The 26,190-nt window shown below is 32.4% G+C and overlaps 1 protein-coding gene across 4 annotated transcripts in view; it reads left to right on the forward strand.

Moving 5' to 3' along the window:
* CADM2 (cell adhesion molecule 2) overlaps positions 1-26,190 on the forward strand; it is a 1,401,218-nt gene that overhangs the window by 1,294,370 nt on the left and 80,658 nt on the right. For 3 of the 4 annotated variants that reach the window (XM_031963623.1, XM_031963624.1, XM_031963626.1), the window contains one exon: positions 2,282-2,401. The exons of the other annotated variant lie outside the window; for it this stretch is intronic. In XM_031963623.1, the coding sequence (XP_031819483.1) occupies positions 2,282-2,401 (120 nt within the window). The remainder of the gene's footprint in view (positions 1-2,281; positions 2,402-26,190) is intronic. 4 annotated transcript variants of the gene reach the window in all.

The raw sequence follows: 26,190 nt of genomic DNA on the forward strand, positions 1-26,190 counted from the left end.
AAGTGCCTTTTGTATATTAAAAAATTTAGGCAGTAGTTTTACTTGATTTTAAAAAGGTATTACTTGGAAATATGCTGAGCAGCTGCATTTCAAAATATAAGATTTTAACAATCCATAGAGTTATAGAAAGCTAGAAAAAATTAATCTACTACCACCAAGTTTTATTTCTAGTAAACTAAAAATGCCAAGTAATATCTATTCTGAGTTCTTAGAATGAGGCATACAGCTGATATGGAAAGACTTATTTTAAGATCCACTAGAATCCTAGTCTAAATTATTATGTAGTAGCAAACAACTATAATTTAAATGAATTGGATGGTTGAAGAGAAAGAGACTAAAGAAACCAATAGAATCAAGTTAGTAAATTTACATATACAAGTTCATAAAGTTAATTTTATTGTGTATCTTCAGAACCCATAACACTAGAAAATGGTGCCTCATTCAATCATTCATTCAACAAATAATTATCAGGGACCTACTATGAACAAAGTAGTGTAACTATAGTAGTGCAGATTTAGCTTTGTTGTTTCAAAGTGATCAGTATGTAGATGCATTTACATCTAATAAATCTTATCCATTTTCTTTCCCTTTTCCTATGTTCTATTATCTTTTTTAATAAGACATGATGCACTCTATAGGATGAAAATGCAAAAATGAGCAAACATAAGGTGTCTGTTTTGAAACATGGTCATTTCTTTATAATGTTTATCAAAAACTCATTCTACTTAATTATCATGGCAGTCACACTGCAGGCAATACCAGAGCTTTCCCCAGTGATTAATGTAGCTCCATGGAGTTTTTTAGAATGTTGTTTTCTTAATTTAACTTGCTGGGGAATATTTCCCTGTTGAAAAACAGGTGTAAACATCAATAATCAAGATGAGAGAGGGATATCATGTCAGCTTTTTAAAATATCTCCAGTGCAGAAAATCCAGCAAGTAGTTTGAAATGGAATGAATGTTATTTGTCAGAAGCAAAGTAACTGAACTTTTGGTGTGACTCAAAGTTTAACTAAGTAAATGATGGGAAACCTTTTAATAGCAAAATGATATGTCAAGTAGACTGAAGGAAAAAAGGGGGGGGGTGGATAGGGACTGTTGTGGCAAACACATGAAATCAGAACCTTAGGAGAGTAATTACTAATAATTTATGAACTCTGTTCTGAAATTGCCTCACTTGGTAAATTACATGCCTATTTACTCTAAGATAGGACTTGAATTCACCTTAAGTAAAACTTAAGACTTCCAGATTATCTCATGGACTTCAGACTTTTAATGATGTTCCTTGTTGTTTATTTTTGTAATAGGTTCTGAGTCAAAAGTAGACTGATTTTTATTGCTCTCAATATTATATTTGAGTTTTTCCTTTTTATTTATACATTTACAGTCTAATTTATATTCAAATGTTAAAAAAAGAATGAGTTCGGGTTGTCCTGTCACAGATATAGCATTATGGGTGGTCTCTTTTATTCTCTTAAAATTTATTCATCAAGGTATTGGGAGGTAAAATCTCCTGTTGAATAATCTACATGAATAGCTACCAAGGATTATTATGCCAAACATTTAACTACTTCACAATTTTTATTTTAAAACTTATAAATATGTATCTTTTAAAATGACTTTGCTGATATACTAGTTCCAGGATACATTAGAGAAGATGTCACCAGCTAATTGGGGTAAGAACTACAAGGAGAACAATTAACTTCTACGGAAAGATGTAATTTAAAAACATTCTTGGGGAAGAGAAGATGCAAATATATTGACTTACTTTTAAAGTTACTAAAGACTACTCTCATCCTATTTCCTTTCATTAAGTTTGTCTAAAAGAAAAATTATTTAACATGCATATCCATTGTTAACATTGTTTTCTTTGGTTTAATATGGTGGTGTTGCTTTTCTTTTATTTCCATATGTGTGTCTTTGTGTGTTTTGTCTTTTCTCTTACACAGCATGTTTTTATTTTACTTACCCTCTGTGAGATCCTTGAAATGATCCACTGAGGGGGAAAAGGAATTCTTGTCATTTAAATTTCACTCATTGTTTATTAGAAAAAAATTCTTTTTAGTTCCAAACAATGATGATTCTTTTCTTCTTTTTGGAGCATGAAAATGAGTGATAGAATGCCAAGAATTGTAGTGAAATGTTTTACCTGAAATAGCCCTTTAAAGCATATTAATTTTAAACTTACATATATTTGTATGCATAATTTAAACCATGATTGTGTTTCTCTTTTGTTTGCATGATATTATTTTGTTTTACGTTTTGTTTTTTCCACTCACCAGATATTCCCAACACTTTGCTTTTCACCACTATCATCCCCTCCCTTACCACTGCAACAGTCACAACTTCTGTTTCCATATCAGCCACTACAACCACATCTGCAACAACCAGCAGCAGAAGAGGTACAGTATGCTTCTTTGTTATGGCCTGGCAAACATGAAAAATAGAAAAGTATAGGGATTTAAAAAGAGCAGAAAAAAATGGAGAGGCAGAATTTGATAAATAGAAAGTGAGGTAATAAACAGTCAAATTATTGTTCATTATAATACTGGAATTGAATCAAAGACAATTCATTTTATTTTTCTACCACCACATATGAACTTCAAGCAGATTTCTGAAAATGTATCTTATTCTAAAAAATGAGATATTATTTTTACATAAAATGCATAATTTCAAAATGAAAATATGTAATATCATCTTTTATATAACTGAAAAATCAGTTTTTGAATTGTGCAGGAGGTTTTCTCTTGATGCTTTTATGAATATTTAATGAGTTTTAATTCTGAAACCAGACTCAAATTCCCACAGGGATGAATTTGTTCAGAAGTAGATGCAATCCCTGACAAATTTCATGTAGTTCTTTTCTGTGAGTTCTTAAATGACTAGTTTTGAATGACTCACTGGGTGCTTTTCCTTTCTATTCATATAAAATATGATTGTCCTCGAGTGTTTTGCACTGTTTGTCCCCATAAGTTTTCCCTGCCACCAGCTTAATAAGAAGCATTATTATTGCCTTTCTCTGAAGGAAAGCTACCTCGGGAAGTATGGTTTGAGAATTTTTCTGAACCTTAGGGATATAATGGATCAATTATAATGTGAGTAAAGAAAATGAAGCTTTCTTTGACATTCAGCCAGTTATCATTAGGTGGTGAAATGATGGGTAGAGTTTGTTTATTTAAAAATGCTATCGGGGAAAAGTTGCTAAGAGCAACTTAATTTTAGAAAAATTAATCTTAACCCAAGTTATATTCTAAAACCTTTTCTTATTCTCATTAAAATGTTTCTCATTTGTTATGTTTTGTCATATTGACTTACTAATATATTTTAAATTTATCATTTTCACTTTGAAACTGTTGATATGTATCTCAATCTATGTAAATCTTTGATTTCATTTCAAATTAAATTACTAGAGTGTTGGTACCTATTCAAAAACAATGCCCTATTTTGCAGATTTTTTTTCCTTTTATAAAAGTTTGCCTTACTTGGGTTTTTTTATCTTGTTATTTGACTCACTTTAATTATTTAGTTGTTAATTCGTGACCCTTGTTTCAGGGCAATATTCAGATTAGAAAAGAGATATATAGTAAATACTAGATTGGTTATACAATTTATGTTAAGATTAATGTCTAATATAATAGCTGGACTATTTCAGGATATCTATCTAGAGAGTTATTTTATTTTTTTTCCTTTTTTTTTTTTAATTTTAATAGCCTTTTATTTACAGGTTATATATATGGGTAACTTTACAGCATTGACAATTGCCAAACCTCTTGTTCCAATTTTTCCCCTCCTTCCCCCCACCCCCTCCCCCAGATGGCAGGATGACCAGTAGATGTTAAATATATTAAAATATAAATTAGATACACAATAAGTATACATGACCAAATCGTTATTTTGCTGTACAAAATAGAGTTATTTTAATATGACTAAGTATGGCTTATCAAAACTTAAACTGTTATATCAGACATCTTTCAAGACCTGATTTTTAGCTGGAGGTTGAGAAGTAACAAAAGCAGAAAAAATAAATGGGTAAGCAAACATTTAAGAAACATATCCTATTTCTTGTGTATTTACTTTTTTGTTAATTGTTTATTTTATCCAAAAGACACTGCAACTTTCAGTGGAATCTGGCTTATGCTATTTGTTATCAACACTATCATGATTTTTGCTTTGTATATGTGTACAAACACAAATAGATGGCAATTGTATTATTTGACTTGTTAGCTGTTTTGAGGGAAGAATAAATTGAGTCAAAACAGCCATTTTAAAATGCGCAAATTAAGCCATTTGTCATTTCATACATCTACTTTGAGTTCATTTTTTTTTCAAGCTAGTTTGTCTATATAATCTTTAGTTAGAAAAGTTCTTTATTATGATGATGATACATTCATCTACAAAGAAGACTTATGAAGTATTCTCCAAAAACTGGTCTTCCTGCATGTTCACTTGGAAGTCAAATGTTGCTTGCATTTCTGATTAGAAATTGAAATCAACTTTATCTTTTCCATCGTTCAGTAGTATTTCACATAGGGTTTGCCTTGGAGCTACTTACGAGAATATGGTACATTTCTCAGTTTTAAATATTATTTTCTTAAGCCTAGAGCATGCTGATAAGAACATTACCATTTAAACTATATCTATATTCTAATGAATTCCCTCCAAAAATGAGTAGTTGTGTTGCTTGTTTTTTCTAGTTGGATTGTCTCCAATATTTTTTCCAAAACATTAAACACTTTGGGAATGAGCTATGATTATATAATTTCAAGGATGCAATTCTTCTGATCTATTTCAAAAGACAAAAAAACAGTGATACCAGAGATGTTTAATGTGTGCATATCTGCCACCACCTGCTCTATTTTCAAGAGGTAGCTAGATAGGGAATGTTACTAAACCCACCTGCATCATTAACATTCTATTTAATATAATTGGTTCTGAGTCATCCTCTTAGTCATACATTGTGACTTTTACACTGTATGCCTCAAGAGTTGTGTCATTATTTTGCCCATTAACTTGGAGCTCTTAAACGTCAGTTTGATGTTTGAAAAGAAGATATTGCTTTATAAATTAGCCAAAGACATTTCAAAGTTACATAGAAGAAATTAGAATAGACAAAATTAAAGAAAAATAATACACTGCCAAGTTTCTAACTTTTTGAAAAAATCCCTTGTTCTAATGGAAATTATCAACAGCAGTCTAGATAAATTGCCTTTTATAGTATCTAAAGTAAATTTCTTCTAACTGCAAACACTGTTTTTATCCATGCATATTTAATAATTTATTACATATATATAATTTAATAAATGCAAATAAATCACTGCTAATGTTTCCATGTTTATTCTTATACTGTTAACATCACTGCTTGATTTCATTCTAAATAAAATATCAAATACCAATTTAAAACAAATTGAACAATTAACAGCTGTGGCTACCCTGGAAGTCAAAAGACAATGAAACAAATTGAACTATATTCAAACATGATTGGTGGTAACCATATGACAGCCTTATGTTTGTTAAAACATCTAGAGTATAAAAATCAAGGTATTTTGAAAATGGAGGGGAAAGAGGAAGAATAAAAATGAAAAGGAAATAGGAGCAAAAAGAATAGGTAAAAGGAGAAATGAGTAAGATGAAAAAGAAGAGTAAGACGAAAAAGAAGAATGAGAGAGAAATAGAATGGCAATAAAAAATGATAGAATCTCAGAATTAGAAGAAAATTTAGAGATTTTTCCATATTATTTTAATAAAGGGAAAAAATGAGTATCTTTTTTTCTAAATATAGGAGACCTGAAATAGAGAACATTCTTACATATGACAGTAATTACAAATGCATAATAGACCAAGATTTTAATACTTCAATTTTATTTTTATTTTGTTGCATCACAAAATTATAGATATCATCATTTGATTATAAAACTATTCAATATAGTTCAAAAGAAAATTATAGTATCCTTATTTCAAATGTTACCATTTAAATAGCAGCTTGTTATTTAAAGAGTCCTGTTCTTGGAATATGGTAGGGAAATCTTGAGTTTGAATATGTCACTTTACTTTTAACTCCCCAGAGCTTCACTGTTCTTTTCTATAAATTGGAGATAATATTAATTTGTATAATATACCAGCTGCTTTACAGAATGAGAACTTTTTTGCAAGATTTAAAATTGAGTTAACAACAATTTATACAAATGTCAGCCATTTTTGCTAGTGCACCAATATAAGGCCTAAAGATAAAAAGGAGGGATGCTTCCCATACAAAAGAAGTAAAGTCTCAAAGTATTAAGGGCAGAGAGCCTAAGTAACACATGACCATGACATCCCACCTGAAATTTGAATGAAGGGTCCCTGGAAATAATAATTGTAGGGATATGGTTTACTTTGAGTGATTTAATAGAAAATTTTTGTTGTACTTGAAATATTTGTGGTTTAAAGTGTTTAAAAGATGGTGGTTACTTTTCTATTTTATTCCCGAATGAAGCTAATTCTCTCCTTGGTAGTTTTTACTGATCTAGGATATAATTGTTTATGATGCATGCAATTAGTAGAATCACTCTGCCTTGCTATAAAGCATGCTTAGAATTAGGGGGTCCTTTCCAGTGACATATATGCTGTGCTCAGAACTGGGTCCTTTCCAATAATATCTTTATTTGGACCTTTTCCTGATGGTATGGTATGAAATAATATATGAGCAACTAAAGTTCTATTCTCTATATATGCAGTCTAATTGCCTCAGGTGTAGGATTGCATTAAATTTGCATCAGATTCACAAGGGTACATTTCAAAAGATATAAATTTAAAGCAGTAAGATAATTACCATTATATTTATTTGATATAAATTATACAGAGTACCTTTTTGTTATTAATCTATTCCAGGGGTCCTCAAACTTTTTAAATAGGGCCCCAGTTCACTGTCCTTTAGACTGTTGGAGGGCCAGACTATAGTAAAAACAAAAACTTTGTTTCGTGAGCCTTTAAATAAAGAAACTTCATAGCCCTGGATGGGGGCGATAAACGTCCTCAACTGCTGCATCTGGCCCACAGGCTGTAGTGGATCCCTGATTATTCTATTCAATAATATCCAACTCTTTGTGACCCCATGAACCACAACATTCCAGACTCTTCTATCTTCCACTATCTCTTGAAATCTGCCTAAGCTTACATGACACTATCTCATCTGTTGCCATCCCTTTTTTCCTTTTAATTTTTCCCAACATCAGGCTCTGTCTTCTCATTATGTTGTCAGAATATTTAAGGATCAGCTTCAGTATTTGTTCTTCCAGTAAATGGTTTGAATGAATTTGCTTATTGACTGATTTACTCTCTTGCTGTCCAAGGGACTCTCAGAAGTCTTCTCCAACACTACAATTAGAAAGTGTAGATTCTGTGATATTCAGTTTTTCTAATAGTCCAATTCTCACAACCATACATTTCTTCTAAAAAAAAAAACTCATAGTTTTGAGTAAACAGACAACTTTGTAAGCAAGGTGATGTTTCTTCTTTTCAGCATGCTATCCAAATTTGGCATAGTTTTCCTTCCAAGAAGCAAGAGTTTTTTAATTTAATATCTACAGTCACTATCTGTAATGGTCTTCCAGCCCAAGAATATAAAACCTGACTGTTCTTCCATTTCCCCCCCTCTATTTGCTAGGAAGTGATGGGACCAATTCCTGTGATCTTAGAATTTTTAATGTTAAGCTTCAAGTCAGCCTTGACTCTTCTTTCACCCTCATTAAAAGGTTTCTTAATTTCTCTTTGCTTTCTGCCATTAGATTCATATGATCTACATGTCTGAGATTGTTAATATATATCATAGCAATCTTAATTCTGGCATTTGATCCATCCAGCCTGGAATTTTACACCATATACTCTGCATATAAGTTAAATAATTAAGATAACGGTACATAGATTTGTTGTACTCCTTTCCCAAACTTAAGACAGTTTGTTTCATGTCTGGTTCTAACTGTTGCTTCTTGACTGCCATGAAAGTTCTTCAGGAAACAAGATGATCTGGTACTCTCTTAAATTTGAGGACTTGACCCATTTTGTTGTGATTCATACAAACCAAGGCTCTAGTTTATCTTTTTATTCCCCCTTTTTGGGGAGATCCTATACATGAGTGGTATAAACTTCCAGAGAGTTCAAGAGAAGGAACTAAATTCTTCTTATGATCAGACTCCTCCAAGACTGAATCATTAGGATCTAGAGTAAGGTCCCTTTTTAGTGAATGTGCTCTAGATTCCCAGCTCCTCTCCTCCCTGGGAGGAGTTATAAAAACTTAATTTCTATAGTTTGATAATTCCTATTTCTTTGGCCAATTCTCTTTGAGGAAATTTTAATGCCTACCAGAATGTAAATATTTTGAAAATAAATGTTGTCTGATTCATTGCCTTTTGTATTCCTGGTGCTTAATATAATGCCTAATACATTGTAGGCTTTTGATAAATGCGTGTTGATTGATTTGCCTTTACCTTTCTTCCATGAAGCCCAAACAGAAACTTTTAGTTGACTATCTTTTATCAATGGATCCCCTGTGGCATGTGGCGGAAAAGCAAGTGTGTCACTTGTGAATGGACACAGCACTGGGGTCAGAACATGTAACTGGAATGGTCTCTCCATACTAATGAAAAAAAAATCAAAACAAAGTAAAAAAAAAACTGTGTATTCTTCATCCTCCCTAAATTTCTATCTACTTACTGTCATTATTTCCAAAAGGGTATTTTAAGAGGTAATTTGACTTTCTAAATTATAGAACTATGAAAATACCACTGAAATTGAAAATTGAAATATATTCTTTATAATGTAGCTAGCTTTGATTAACAATCTTATAGAAAAAGAAACCTAGCCAACTGAGAAAGGATGACCATAAAACAGGAAAGCTCCTACCGGTGGTACAACAAATTCACTCAATGTAACCTATTATTGCTCAAGAGAAAAAAAAAATGTTGTTCTTGACCTTCTTACCACCGATGCCTTTAATAGGAATTCACAGGAAACAAGGAGGAATAATATACCCTATTTTAAAAAACTGCATGGGAAACATGGATTATTATCTTATTTTTTTCTTGAAATCTCTCTTATACCAAATAGCTAAATTCTGGGGCAAAGTATGCAGCTAATTTCTGAGTTTCAAATGTCTAGGATGATACTCATAGCATAGTTGCCCAAGAGGCAAAGATTCAAATATTTGGCATTATAATAATTATTATTACTATTTTCATAGAAGAAGAAAAGTATTCTAAAATCAAAACTCAATGGGAAAATGTTAACATAAACATAATACCAGTCTTAATCTTCTTTCTTAAAAACTGAAAAAATACACAATAACATTTGGAAAGCTTCCTAATTCATACAATATTAACAAAACATGGATTCAATTTATCTTAAAGCATCTATAGAAAAAATAATATTTCCTCTCATGGCATGCAGGCTATTCTCAATCCCTAGGTTATAGAGGCTGTATCTGCCTATCAAATGCTCTAGGGTACACTGAGGTGTTTGTTTATCTTTTCAGTGTTATAGGCCAATGAAGAGTATTATAATTCCATTTAACATAAAAGGGAGTAAGTAGATTTTTTAAAAAGAATGTTTGCTTTGAAGATATATTTTTCTAATATTTTGAGTACATATTCTTCCATTACACATCTCAATATTTAGAGAATGTAGGCTCAAATTACCTCAAATTAGTCCTGTTTCTACATAAGGTGGGTCTCAGGAAGTTTCCATCCAAAGTATTTCTGCTGGATGAAACTTAATCTCAGTTACAACTCTACCGAAGGTTCTTCTAAAAGTTATTCTTGAAGGACACTTATTGCTCCTCAGGGCATCAATGCCATACTGGTAACAAACCCATATTTTGAAACCCTGGGATATTGAGGGAGACTACTTTTTCAGACCTTAATTATCTTGAGTGAAAGGGTCACTTAATGACTCAAAAATGTTGAGGCAAAGAGAAAGTGGTTGAATCTGATTAACATTTTTGAATGCATCTGGACCCAAAGTGCCAAATCTTCATCATTAACTTAGCCAGCTGGAAACAATTATAAAATATCTATTCATGCTCATAATCTCTCTAAGGTTCTATTCTACATCATCATAACTCTTTTAGAAGCAAAAAAAGCAGGCTTCCCAATGTTTCCATGTAGATAAACACCATTCAGAACATATTACAGATGCCCTGAACTCCCATGAAACTTATAAAAAAGAAGAGGATTGATAGATCACATGAAATAAATTTGACCAAAGCATATATAATATTCTTGGAATAAGTAAACATCATTTCACCCACAACATAGTAAAATTTGACAACAATTAAACATTATATTTGTCAAGGTGAAATTTTTAGATGTAGCTAGGGGCACAGAGGAGAAAGCACTGGGCCAGAATGAAAAAAAAACTTCATTCCAATCCAGATTTAAACAGTTAGTAAATATGTGATCCTGGTCGATGAAAGTATATATAGGGGAGAAAATAGGATGGAGGAAAATAAAGAACTTATAATCATAACTGTGAATGTAAATAGAATGAACTCTCCCATAAAAGGGAGACAAAGAGTGGATTAAAAAACAGAATTATGCAATATATTTACAAGAAACACATTTCACATAGAGAAACACACAGAGTAAAGGTAAAAAGTTGGAACAAAATTAATAATTTCACCCAAGAGAATAACAATTATGAGACAACATACCAAAATGTGTGGGATGCAGCCAAAGCAGTAATAAGAGGAAATTTTATATTTCTAGAGGCCTACTTGCATGAAAGAAAGAAACAGAAAATCAATGAATTAGGCTTTCAACTAAAAAAACTAGAAAAAGAACAAATTAATCCCCCAATCAAATACTAAACTTGAAATTCTAAAAATAAAAGGAAAGATTAATAAAACTCAAAGTAAAAAAAAAAAAACTATTTAATTAATAAATAAAGCTAAGAGTTGGTTCTATGAATAAGCCAACAAAATAGATAAAACCTTGGTAAATTTGATTAGAAAAAGGAAAGAGGAAATTCAACTGTTAATCTTAAAAATGAAAAGGGAGAACTTGCCACTAATGGAAAGGAAATTAGAGCAATAATTAGGAGTTATTTTGCCCAACTTTATACCAATAAATTTGATAACTTAAATGAAATGGATAAATACCTTTAAAAATATATATTGCCCAGATTAACAGAGGAAGAAGTAAATTGGTTAAGTAGTAAGTTGTTCCATTTTAGAAAAAGAAATAGAAGAAGCTATTAATCAAATTCCTAAGAAAAAATCTGCAGGACCAGATGGATTTCCATGATAATTCTACAAAACATTTAAAGAATAATTAACTCCACTGCTATATGAACTATTTAAAAATAGGGATTAAAGGAGTCCTACCAAATTCCTTTTATGACATCGATATGGTACTGATACCTAATCCAGGAAAGACAAAAACAGAGAAAGAAAATTATAGACCAATCTCCCTAATGAACATTGATGCAAAAATCTTAAATAAAATATTAGCAAAAAGATTACAGAAAATCATCCCCAGGATATTACACCATGACAAAGTAGAATTTATACCAGGAATGTAGGGCTATAGACTATATCAATAACCAAATGAACAAAAACCATATGATCATCTCAATAGATGCAGAAAAAGAGTTTGATAAAATCCAACACCCATTCCTATTGAAAACACTAGAGAGTATAGGAATAAATGGTATTTTCCTTAAAATAATCAGTAGAATCTACTTAAAACTATCAGTAAGCATCATATGTAGTGGGGATAAACTGGAATCATTACCAATAAGATCAGGAGTGAGACAAGGTTGCCCACTATCACCATTACTGTTCAATATTGTATTAGAAATGCTAGTTTTAGCAATAAGAGATGAAAAAGAGATTAAGGAATTAGAGTAGCTAATGAGGAAACCAAATTATCACTCTTTGGAGATGATATGATGGTATATTTAGAGAATCCCAGAAATTCTACTAAAACGTTATTAGAAATAATCCACACCTTTAGCAAAGTTGCAGTATACAAAGTAAATCCAAATAAATGCTCAGCATTTTTATACATCACTAACAAAATTCAACAGAGATACAAAGAGAAATTCGATTTAAAGTAACTGCCAATGGTATAAAATATTTGGGAATCTATCTGTTAAGGCAAAGTCAGGAACTATGAGCAAAACTACAAAACACTTTCCACAAAAATAAAGTCAGATCTAAACAAATGGAAAAATACTAAGTATTCTTGGATAGACTGAGCGAATATAATAAAGATGACAATACTACCTAAACTAATCTATTTATTTAGTGCTATACCAAACTACTTTAATGACCTAGAAAAAATAGCAACAAAATTCATCTGGAAGAACAAAAGGTCAAGAATTTCATGAGAACTAATGAAAAAAAAAAAATCAAATGAAGGCGGCCTATCTGTACCTGATCTAAAACCATATTATAAAGCATCAGTCACCAAAACCATTTGGTATTGGCTAAAAAAATAGAATAGTTAATCATTAGTTGATCAATGGAATAGGTTAGGTTCACAGGACAAAATAGTCAATAACTATACCAATCTAGTGTTTGACAAACCCAAAGATCCCAGCTTTTGGAATAAGAATTCATTACTTGATAAATAGTGTTGGGAAAATTGAAAATTAGTATGGCAGAAACTAAGCACTGACCCACACTCAACACCTTATACCAAGATAAGGTCAAAGTGAGTTCATGATTTAGGCAAAAAGAATGAGATTATAAATAAATTAAAAGAACATAGGATAGTTTATCTCTCAGACTTATAGAGAAGGAAGGAATTTGTGACCAAAGAAGAACTAGAGATCATTATTGGTCACAAAATTAAAAAAATTTGATTATATTAAATTAAAAAGCCTTTGTACAAACAAAACTAATGCAAACAAAATTAGAAGGGAAGAAATAAATTGGGAAAACATTTTTACAATTAAATGTTCTGATAAAGGCCTCATTTCAAAATATATATCGAGAATTGACTCTCATTATAAGAAATCAAACCATTCTCCAATTGATAAATGGTCAAAGGATATAAACAATTTTCAGATTATGAAATTGAAACTATTTCTACTCATATGAAAAGGTGTTCCAAATCATTATTCATCAGAGAAATGCTAATTAAGACAACTGAGATACCACCAGACACCTGTCAGATTGGCTAAGATGACAGGAAAAGATAATGCTGAATGCTGGAGGGGATGTGGGAAAATTGGGACACTAATTCATTATTGGTGGAGTTGTGAATGCATCCAACCATCCTGGAACCTGGGCTTATATCCCAAAGAGATACTAAAGAAGGGAAGGGACCCATAATGTGCAAAAATGTTTGTGTCAGCCTTTTTTGTAGGGGCTAGAAACTAGAAATTGAATGGATACCCATCAATTGAAGAATGGCTGAATAAGTTGTGGTATATGAGTGTTATAGAATATAATTGTTCTGTAAAAAATGACCAATATGATGAATACAGAGAGGCCTGCAGAGACTTACATGAACTGATGCTGAGTGAAATGAACAAAACCAGGAGATCATTATATACTTCAACAACAATACTATATAAGGATTAGTTCTGATGGAAGTTATTATCTTTGGCAATGAGAGGAACCAAATCAGTTCCAATTGATCAGTGATGAACAGTGCCAGCTACACCCAGTGAAAGAACACTGGGAAATTAATGTAGACTACAACATAGCAGTTCTACTATTTCTCTTGTTGTTTGTTTGCAATTTTGTTTTTCTTCTCAGGTTATTTTTACTTTCTTTCTAAAACCAATTTTTCTTGTCCAACAAGATGACTGTATAAATATGTATATATGTATATATATATATATTATAATTAACGTATACTTTAACATATTTTACATGTATGGGACTGCCTGTGATCTAAGAGAAGGCATGGAGGGAAGGAGGGGATAAGGTGGGAACAAGTTTTTGCAAGGGTCAATGTTGAAAAATTGCCCATGCATAAGTTTTGTCAATAAAAATATATAATAAAAAAGTCCAAAAAATAAAAAAGGAAAAAAAAAACATTAATTCCACTATATAAACTATTTGGAAAAATAGTTCATAAAGAATGAGTCTAGTCAAGGTCCTTCTATGACACAAATATGACACTGATATCCAAACCAGGAAGAGTGAAAACAAAGAAAATTCCAGACCAATCTCCCTAATAAATATTGATGCAAAATTTTTAAATAAAATATTAGCAAAGAGATTACAGCAGGATGATATAATGGGACCCAAGTTGAATTATACCAAGAATTCAGGGTTTTTCAATATCAGGAAACCTATTACCCTAATCAAACAACCATATCAATAACAAAATCATGAGAAATCATATGATAATCTCAACAGATGCGGAAAAAGCTTTTGACAAAATGGCAGCACTCATACCTAATGAAAACACTAGAGGGATAATGGGACTTTTCCTTAAAATAATAAGCAACATCTATCTAAAACCTACAGCAACCATTATTCCCAATAAGATCAGTAGTAAAATAAGGATGCCTATTATCATCACTATTCTTCAACATTTTATGAGAATATTGGCTTTAGCAATAATAAAAGAAATTAAAGGAATTGAAATAGGTAATGAAGAGAAAAACTATCACTCTTTGCAGAGCATATGATGGCATACTTATAGAATCCTAGAAAATCACCCCCAACTCTGCTGGAAACAATTAACAGCTTTAACAAAATTTCAGGATATAATATAAACCCATAGAAATTGCCAGTTTTTCTATGTATTACTAACAAATACTAGCAGCAAAAGATAGAAAGAGAAATTCCATTTAAAATAAGTTTAGATGAAATAAAAATATTTGCGTATTTACTTGCCAAGAAAATTCCAGGAATTTTACAAAAACAATTACAAAACTCTTTTCACAAAAAATCAGATCTATACAATTAGAAAAACATTAATTGTTCATGGATATGCCAAGTGATTATAATAAAAATGATAATTCTATCTAAATTCTATCTACTTGTTCAGTACCATAACCAACTTGCAAAAGATTATTTTGTAGAATTAGAAAAAAACAATTTCATAATTCACCTAGAAGAACAAAATGTCAAGAATATCAAGGGAATTAATGAAGAAAAAATACAGAGAATGGTAGCTTAGCTTATTGCTAAGCTACATCACACTTAAAACTGTATTATAAAGTAGCAGTCCTCAAAACTATTTGGTACTGGCTAAGAAATAGCATGAAGGATCAGTGGAATAAATTCGATATACACCACACAATAATCAAGTAATTTAATATTTAATAAACTGCCAAATTCCATCTTCTGGGATAAGAACTCACTATTGGACAAAAATTGCTGGGAAAACTGGAAAATAATATGTCAGAAAGTCAGCATAGACCTACATCTCATACCCCATACCAAAGTAAGGTCAAAATGGGTATATGATATGAGCATAAAGAGTGGCACCATAAGCAAATGTTTCTGATAAGGCAAAAGTGTTTCTGATAAAGGTCTCATTTCTAAAATATATAAATAATTATGTCAAATTTATAAGAATGCAAGTCATTACCAATTGATAAATGGTCAAAGGATACAAACAATTTTCAGATGATGAAATTAAAGCCATCTATATTCATATGAAAAAATTGAGGTCAGCAGGGTAACCTAACGAGGCACACTTAGCTATTAAATATCTCAAGCCAGTTTTGAATTCAGATCTTCCCAACTCCATGCCCAGGGTTCTATCCACGTGCCATGTAGTAACCCCATGTTTGAAAACAGCTTACATTTATAAACACTTGATACATACAATTCCCTATCCACTACAAATATAATCTCATTTAATCCTCATAGCAACCTTGTATAGTAAATGCTATTATCATCCCCATTTTACAGATGAAAAAACTGAAGAAGACAGAGGTTAAGTAATTTAAGCAGGAGTCACACAGCTGATAATTGTTTGAGGTTGGATTTGAAGTCAGTACTTCCTGACTCCAGGTTCAGTACTCTATCTTCTGTGCCACCTTTGTCACCACTAGAAATTGCAAGAAGATTTTCATTAAAGAACTAATATTTATGGATCAGTGTAGGAAATGTAGAAACTAGTACATAACACTGTGGGCTGTTAAAGCATACCTATATTTAGTGAGACATAATATGGTAACTAATTAGAAACATACATCAGATACTTGCTATCTTCCAAAATTAATAGATGAAAAATCTCAAAAATAATGAACTTATCATATCCTTGTGAATTCAGTCAATACATTATTTTGAAACATAAGCTTTATCATTGGTACAACTATTGTTAAAAATAGCTTGACGATAATATTCATGTATCAATAAATAAATATTTAAGTGCCAATTATGTGCCAGTATTGAGCTTACTCTGAATATATATAAAATTACTAATATTACTAAAATTGGAGATGTTCTGAAGATAACTTCTCTGAGCCTGCAGAATAAAACCTTTTACTATCTAAGACTTATTTAAAGACATTGTTTTAGCCACCTATGAAATAGTCCACTGAATACTTATATATATAAACTTACATATATACAAACACCTACATGTATAATCATTTGGGGAAAAAACTCCTCATTCTGTAATACACACACACACACACACACACACGCATGCACACACACACACTCATGTGTGAATTTATCCCAGAATGATTCTGAACTCCATTGGAGAAAAATGATTATTAGTAATACTTGTAAAAATAGCAGTAATTCTTTTAAAAATATATATTGACACAAACATAAGATAAGCCAAGATTAATCTTGACAATTATTAGAAATGCAAATATTAAATATATGTATTTCTAAAATGAAATTATTAAAGATAAATCTATCAACAAAATGAGAGTGCATCAAATTGATGCTATCATTAAAAAAAAGTTCCTTTTTTTTCTTTTTTTTTTAATTATAGCTTTTTATTTACAAGATATATGCATAGGTAATTTTTCAGCATTGACCCTTGCAAAACCTTTTATTCCAACTTTTCCCCTCCTTATCCCCACACCCTCCCCTAAATGGTAGGTAGACCAATATATGTTAACTATGTTAAAGTATATGTTAAATACAATATATGTATATGTATATATATATACACATACATACATACACTTATTTTGCTGCACAAGAAAAAAATCAGACTTAGAAATAAGGTAAAAATAACCTGAGAAGGAAATCAAAAATGCAAGCAGACAAACACAGAAGGAGTGCAAATGCTATGTTGTGGTTCATGCTCATTTCCCATAATTCTTTCGCTGGTTGTAGCTGGTTCTCTTCATTATTGAAAAAATGGAACTGATTTGGTTCATTTCATTGTTGAAGAGAGCCATATCCATCAGAATTGATCATCATATGGTATTGCTGTTGAAGAATATAATGATCTCCTGGGCCTGCTCATTTCACTCAGCATCAGTTCATGTAAGTCTCTCCAGGCCTTTCTGAAATTATCCTGCTGGTCATTTCTTACAGAACAATAATATTCCATAACATTCATATGCCACAACTTATTCAACCATTCTCCAATTGATAGGCATCCATTCAATTTCCAATTTCTAGTCACTACAAAGAAGGCTGCCACAAACATTTTTGCACATACAGGTCCCTTTCCATTCTTTAAAATCTCTTTGGGCTATAAGCCCTGTAGTAACACTGCTGGATCAAAGGGTATGTACAGTTTGGTAAATTTTTGAGCATAGTTCCAAATTGCTCTCCAGAATGGTTGGATGCATTCACAATTCCACCAACAATGCATCAGTGTTCCAGTTTTCCCACATCCCCTCCAAATTTCAGCATTTATCTTTTCCTGTCATCCTACCCAATTTGACAGGTGTGTAGTGGTATCTCAGAGTTATCTTAATTTACATTTTTCTGATCATTAATTATTTGGAACACCTTTTAATATGAGTAGAAATAGTTTCAATTTCATCATCTGAAAATTGTCTATTCATATCTTTGACCATATATCAATTGGAAAATGGCTTGATTTCTTATAAATTAAAGTCAGTTCTCTATATATTTTGGAAATGAGCAGAACCTTTGACTGTAAAAATGTTTTCCCAGTTTATTGCTTACCATCTAATCTTGTCTGCATTAATTTTATTTGTATAAAAGCTTTTTAATTTGATATAATCAAAATTTTCTCTTTTGTGATCAATAATGATCTTTAGTTCTTCTTTGTTCACAAATTCCTTCCTCTTCCACAGGTCTGATAGGTAAACTATTCAATGTTCTTCTAATTTATTTATAATTTCATTCTTTATGCCTAGATCATGAACCCATTTTGACTTTATCCTGGTGTATGGTTTTAAGTGTGGGTCAATGCCTAGTTTCTGCCATGCTCATTTCCAATTTTCCCAGCACTTTTTGTCAAAGAGTGAATTCTTATCCCCAAAGCTGGGGTCTCTGGGCTTGTCAAATACTAGATTATTAAGTTATTGACTATTTTGTCCTGTGAACCTAATCTATTCCATTGATCAACTAGTCTATTTCTTAGCCAATACCAAATGGTTTTGGTTTAGATCTGGTACAGCTAGGGTACCTTCATTTGATTTTTTTCCCCATTAGTTCCCTTGAAAGTCTTGACCTTTTGTTCTTCCAGATGAATTTTATTGTTATTTTTTCTAGGTCAGTAAAATAGTTTTTTGGGATACTGGTTGGTATAGCACTAAATAAATAGATTAGTTTAGGTAGTATTGTCATCTTTATTATATTCGTTCGGCCTATTCAAGAGCACTTAATATTTTTCCAGTTGGTTTCTGACTTTATTTGTGTGGAAAGTGTTTTGTAATTTTCCTTATATAATTCCTGACTTTTCCTTGGCAGATAGATTCCCAAATATTTTATATTATCAGTAGTTACTTTAAATGGAATTTCTCTTGCTGTTGGATTTTGTTAGTGATGTACAAAAATGCTGAGGATTTATGTGGATTTATTTTGTATCCTGCAACTTTGGTAAAGTTGTGAATTATTTCTAATAGCTTTTTAGTAGAATCTCTGGGGTTCTCTAAGTATACCATCATATCATCTGCAAAGAGCAATAATTTACTTTCCTCATTACCTACTCTAATTCCTTTAATCTCTTTCTCAACTCTTATTGCTGAATACAATATTGAATAGTAATGGTGATAATGGGCAAATTTATTTCACTCCTGATCTTTTTTGGGAATGTTTATTTAATACCTAACTTTTTTTAATAATTAACTTTTCTAATATTCTATTTACCTCTTTAACTTCTTTCTTATTTGTTTTGTGGTTTGATTTATCTAGTTCTGAGAATGCAAGGGTGAGATCTCCCACTGTTTGGAATTTAGATGCTATACCACTTGGTGCATATAAGTTTAGTATTGATATTGCTTCATTGTCTATGCTAATCTTTAGCAAGGTACAGTTTCCTTCCTTATCTTTTTTAATTAGATCAAATTTTGCTTGTTCTGAGATAAAGATGGCTACCCTAGCTTTTTTTATTTCACCTGAAGCATAATAGATTCTGCTCCAGCATTTTATTTTTATTCTGTATGTATCACCCTGCTTTAAATGTGTTTCCTGTAAACAACATATTGTAGGATTCTGGCATTTGATCCAGTCTGCTATCCACCTCTGCTTTATGGGAGAGTTTCATCACATTCACATTTACAGTTAAAACTACTAATTCTGTATTTCCTTCTATCTTATTATCCTCCATCTATACTTTTCTTTTTCTTTACCCCTTTGCCCCCCTCCCCATTATTAAACTTATGGGCAACACTTGTCTCACACAGCTCTCTGTCTTTAGAATCCTTCCCATCCCCTTTGAGTCCTCCCCCTTTCTTTCCCTAACCCTTTCCCTTATTTTTTCTGTATTCCCTTCGATTTAGCCTACTCTTTTCCTTTTCCTTTTTCCTCTTCCACTTTTTAACAAAATGAGAGAAGTTTCTCTGTAAACCAAATATGTCTAATATTTTCTCTTTGAACCAAATCTGATGAGAGTAAGATTCACACAATGTTCCTCCCCTCTCTTAATTCCCTCAGATATGATAGGTTTCCTTTGCCTCTTTGTGGGATGTACTTTCCCTTTTTTTAGCTCCACTTTTTCCTTTTTCTGATACAATACCCTTTCCAATTCTACTTCCCTTTTTTCAATACTATAACAGTAAAATCAAATTATACAAGTGCTCTTTATGTATACCCATAAGAGAAATACAGTTCTTAAGAGTTCTTTTTATCTTTTATGCTTCTCTTGAGTCCTGTATTTGGAGGTCAAATTTTTTGTTTAGCTCTGGTTTTTTCATTAGGAATAAATGGAATTCACCTGTTTCACTGAATGTCCATCTTCTTCCCTGGAAGAAAATACTCAGCTTAGCTGGGTAGTTTATTCTTGGCTGCATTCCAAGTTCTTTTCCCTTATGAAATATCATATTCCAGGCCTTTTGATCCTTTAATGAGGAAGCTGCTAGATCCCGAGTGATCCTTATTGTGGCTACTCAGTATTTGAATTGTTTTTTGTTTTGTTTTGTTTTGTTTTGTTTTCTGGCTGCTTTTAATATGTTTTCCTTAGTCTGATAGTTCTGAAATTTAGCCACAATATTCCTTGGCACTTTTATTTTGGGGTCTTTTTCAGAAGGTATTTGATGAATTCTTTCCATGACTATTTTACCTTCTGATTCTATTACATCTAGGCAATTCTCTTTAATGATTTCCTGTAAAATAATGTCTAGGCTCTTTTTTTTCATCATAATTTTCAAGAAGTCCAATAATCCTCAGATTATCTCTCCTAGATCTATTTTCCAGGTCTGTTGTTTTTCCAATTAGATATTTAACATATTTTTTCTATTCTTTCATTTTTTTGGTTTTGCTTGACTGAATCGGTCTCAACAAACTGTTCATTTCTATTTGTTCAGTTCTGATTTTTAATTTATTTTCTTCATTAGCTTTTTAAACTTCTTTTTGTGTATGTCCAATTGAGTTTTTAAATGAGTTGTTTTGCTCTATGGAATTTCTTTCCATTTCACTAATTTTTTTTTTTTAATGAGTCATTTTCTTTTTCCAGTTCACAAATCCTACTTTCCTGTGAGTTCTCTACCTTTTCCAGTTCACAAATTCTGTTACTCTGGGAGTTCTTTACCTTTTCCATTTCACATTTCAGGAAGTTATTTTCTTTTTCCACTTTATCAAATCTTTCTTTAAACGAGTTATATCCCTTTTTCACACTCTCTTGCAGGGCTTCTCTTTCCTTTCCCTATTTTTCTTCTAACTCTCTTTTAAGATCTTTTCTAATTTCTTCTAGGAGAGCCTTGTGTGAAAAGGACCAGGTTATATACCTTTTTAGGGTTTTGTCTGGAGATTGTCTGATATTAGTCTTAGGGTTGGAAATCTGCTCTCTTTCTGTTTTGAAGCTATCTATAGTTAGAGCTCCTTTGTTTTGTTTTGTTTTACTCATTTTTTAAAAGCCCTTAGGCTCTGCATTCAAGGGAAGAAGGTTCTCAGCTTCCTCTACAGAAGGGATAGATATACAGTAGCTGTCCTGGGAACAGGCTGCAAAGAGGGGCCACAGCTGCTGCGGAAATGTTACTGCCCTGGGAAGAGACTTCCCTGTGCCGGAAGTGTGACTGCCCTGGGCGGATCCCCATTATGCAGAAGTGTGACTGTCCTGGGTAGAGCCCTGTGCTGTCAACAGGGGCTGTGCAGCTGCACCGTGGCTGTGCTGAGTCACTCCTAGTGCTGGGTGGGTGTGGCCAAGTCTTGTTAAACTCTAGCGTTTTGGATACACTCTACCTTTGGAGTTTGTGTAACTTCTCTGCTGATCTGCTGCTTTGCAACCAAAGCAGAGCAAATAACCTGTGGTAGAGTCCTCCCTGCAAATTCTCCACCTGCAGAGACTGCCCCCTGCCCTCGGTCCTCTCTGTGTGGGCTGGTCTCCATATTCTGCCTCTCTGCCTGGCCAATCAAGACAGACCTTTTCTGGTGATCTTCCAAGTTATCTTCAGCTAGTAATTTTTTGTACTCTCAATATTCATGTATTCCAATCCTTTTCTGAGACTGAATTATGTAATCAGTAAGTGAGAATAGAAGGGAGCTCAGAATGAAGCGTGTTCCTCTCTGCCATCTTGGCTTCACCCTGGAAGTTCCTATTTTTAAACAAAGAAAAAAAATTCTTAAAGTAATCTGAACTCATTTAAGCTAAAAACTAGGTCTCATGCCTATAACAGAAAGTTTCATTTTCTATGTTTCAGATTAGAAAATGCTAGTATTAAAGCAACTCTAGGGTCTCAAAATGTGAATACATTTTTATTATATTGGAAGCCTCTCTTCTAAGGAAAGCTTTTTTTCAGTATACAAGAAGATATTAACATATACAGTAGATATTTCCCTAAGCTATAGAGAGAAACTATATAGAGTTTGACCTCCTTTGAAATAGAAAATTTCACAAACATCTTACTTTTTAAAAGAATGTGTGGGTAATATGGCTATTCTTAAAAAGTCATTCTTTCTTAGATTTGTTTTTCAAAAAATTTGAAATCAGAATTTTTAAAGGACATTTTTTTTCAGTTAAAAAATAGGCCATTGGCATAACATATATTTTTAATTTATACTATTAGTAACTGATGTTTTCCTCAAATGAAAGTTGACAAAGATATAAATATCTTGCCATTTTTAAAGTACACTAACTGGTTCAAGTGCTGTATAAATGCACAGGTGAAAAAAAAAAAAAAAAAAGCTCAATCCAAACTCTGTTTTAAAGGGGCTGCTATAGAGGGTAAGAAAGAAGGATTAAAAAAGACTTCATGAATATGATGGCATTTGAGCAGAACTTTATTTGTTCAGTTAGAGCAGAGAGTGTGAGGAATGCATAATAAGCTATCAGCTAAGGCATGGTTTGGAAGTGGGATGACAGTGAATGCATAAGGGGAAATGGAATAGTTCAGCCTGACCAAAGCACATATATGAAAGAAAGGAATCTAACATAAAGCTAGGGAGAATAGTAAAGCTTATAGAGAATCTAGAATGCTAAAAATTAAGGAGTTAGTTTATTGGTATATAATAGAGCAAAGAGGATAAAAGTTTGCTTTTCATGTTTTGCAAAGGGTTTCTCCCCAAATATATTAATCTTTATGTTAAAAAAATGCCAGTATATCCAAAAGTGTCTGAATGAGAGATGTCAGTGTCTTGAAAATCCAGAAGTTTAGATGAATTACAGCGTAAGAACTAAAAACAAACAGGCTTAGAGATTCCCCTCCCCTCAACCTCACCCCAAGAATATATCAGATGCTTGAGGTCCTGGGGAATCACCCAAATAATTATATTTTTCAGAACTTGGATTTTAATTGAGCTTTATTTTTTAACTGCTTCTATATTCAAGGGTTTTAAGCTGGGAGTATATTTATATATATATATATATATATATATATATATATATATATATTAGTGTATATATGTAGTATATGTGTAGATCTGCATATAAGGAAAAATAATATGGAAACAATGTGGAAGAGAAGGGGGAAGATTTTCTAGGATACAACTGTAATAGTCAATGATGACAATACTGACATTCAGTATTAGATAGTGGCATCAGGACTGATGCCAAAAATATTTTGGAAGGGTAATGAATAGTTCTTGGTAAAAACAAAAAAATTGTTTAGAAAATGTAAGACTCAAAGATACCACCAAGTTTTTTTGAAAATGGACAAGTGAGCAAATCGGGGAAATAATGGTAAATGGTAAAAACAGATTGAAGAAAACCTTTGGGAAATGTTATATTTTATTTTAAGAATGTTATATTTGAGGTGCTTATGGGATGCCCCTTTAGAGGTGTACTATAGGTAGCTGGAGATGTGGATCTACAATATGGACAAGGGTCGGGAATAAAGATAAATATTTGTAAGCCATCTTACAGAAATGAACAAAGAACAAGAAATGAACAAGAAATGTAAAAATGTATAAAAATAAGATGGCCAAACCAAGAAATATGGAGAAGTGAAGTTGTATTGTGCTTTCTAGAGTCCCCAAGTTGAGATGCCAAAATGTACTGTGCTTTCTAGAGCCCCCACACTGGAGTGCCAAAATATACCATCCAGACTAGCTCTCTGGAGGGTCTCAGGACCAGCCTGAGTCCTTTATCTCAGTGGAGGAGTAATGAGGCAAGGACCTACTTGGATGGTCAAATATAGAGTCCCTTTATTTCAAGTTCTCTCAGCCCTAAATACCTTAGTACAATTACATCACTCAAGCACACTGAACATGTGCTAACTCTAGTATGATTGCATCACTATAGCACACTGAGCATGTGCCAACTATCGTACTATTACATCACCATAGCCCACTGCTATTAATATATAAATGCCTCTTTTACTGAAAGTATCTCTGTTTCAAGTAGAACACAGGTTGTCTCGCCCTCCTCCTGACTTCTCAGGAAAGTTGAGATGCTTCAAAGGAAGATAAGAGCCCAACCAGACATTGTCAGCAGGTTTTCTCTGGGTTAAAAAATCTTATGCCTTACAGAGAGTTCCCCCACTGTCTGTGCTCTGTATGTGAAGCTGCCTTTTAAAGACAGAATCTTAAAAATGCTGCATTTTATAGATCAGGAAAATGAAGAGGAGCAAGCTGAAGGGATAGAGAAGGAATAATCAAAGAGCAAAGAGGAAAACCAGTAGAGGTTTTTTCTTCCAGAAATCAAAAAAACAGACTATTCAGAAGGTACTCTTATTAAACTAAGTTTGACACCTTCTCACCTATGAAATATTACTTTCATTGTCTCTTCCACTGTTGCAGTAATCTTTTCATATTACTGATGACAGATAATAAACCGCTGATTCGAATATCTATTCCATTAAGACATGTTAAACTGTACATATTACCTAGAAGATACTTCTGTTCTCTAAATTCTTTATATTTTAAAAAAATCATCTTTTTGGGTTTTTATTCTTTTATTTTCTTTCCCCATGATTTCAGTGATTTATTGCTTTTTTTGAGATAGCAACAGAGAAATAAAAATTTTGTATTCATGAGACAAAGTATTATAGTAGAAGGGAGAAGGAAAACAAGCATTGTGAAACAAGGCAAGAAGTAAAAGAATTACTGATCTTTGATACCTACTATAAATACCCTCATCAAGATTATAGAATGGCTTAAATATGTTAACTTGGAAATAATATAATACTTAAATTAATTAATAAGGGCATGCTATCTATGATGTTTGGCTATGTGAAAATGGTCTTACTAACACTAATAAAGCAAAACTTATAGTTTTCTTTGACTCAATCAAATGAAACTATATGAAATGCTTTGCACACTGCAAAGTTCTATGGTTTTTTATTTTTATTTCTAAAGCTTTTATTTTCAAAACATACGCACGGATAATTTGACATTGACCCTTGCATAGCCTTGTGTTTCAGATTTTCTCCTCCTTTCCCCAACTACCTCTCCTAGATGGCAAGTAATCCAATATATGTTAAACATGTTAAAATATGTTAAATCCAGTATGTATAAGCATATTTATACAATTTTCTTGCTGCACAAGAAAAATCAGATCAAAAAAAAAGAAGAAAGTAAATGAGTAAGAAAACAAAATGCAAGCAAACAACAACAAAAAGAGTGAGAATGTTATGTTTTGATCCACATTCATTTCCCATAGATTCCTCTCTGGGTGTAGATGGCTCTCTTTATCACAAGATCATCAGAACTGGCATCAGTCATCTCATTTTCGGAAAGAGTCACATTGTGATGACTGTTTATTATAAAATCAGCCAGAGTCAGGAATTCAGGTTAAGGGAAAATCTTCAATCTTTATTCTCAGTAGAGGTGGAGGAGATCGGAGGTAAAGGGGAATCAGAGGTAAAGGGAGATTAGCAATGTCAGCAGCTGCGTCAAGAAGGCAGCCAGACCAGAAGCCACCAGAGCAGAACCCAGCCAGCAGTCTCTCTCGGCCTCTCTTCCTGCCCCTCTGCCTCCACCCACCAAAATCGTCATTTCCTATACAACACATCAGGACTTGCACAGAGAGTGGGCAGGGGCCATTCTTTCTCCAAGCATGTATATTAATAGAGTATGGTCCAATTACTATTTAGTGTCACGTGCTTGGGACCTCAGTGCATCAATTGAAGCCTTAGCCCATTACATCATATCCATCAGAATTGATCATCATATAATGTTGATATTGCCATGTACAATGATCTTCTGATTCTGCTCATTTCACTTAACATCAGTTCATGTAACTCTCTCCAGGCCTCTCTAAAAGCA

Source organism: Sarcophilus harrisii, chromosome 3, assembly GCF_902635505.1.
Source record: "Sarcophilus harrisii chromosome 3, mSarHar1.11, whole genome shotgun sequence".
Classification (NCBI taxonomy): Eukaryota; Metazoa; Chordata; class Mammalia; order Dasyuromorphia; family Dasyuridae; genus Sarcophilus; species Sarcophilus harrisii.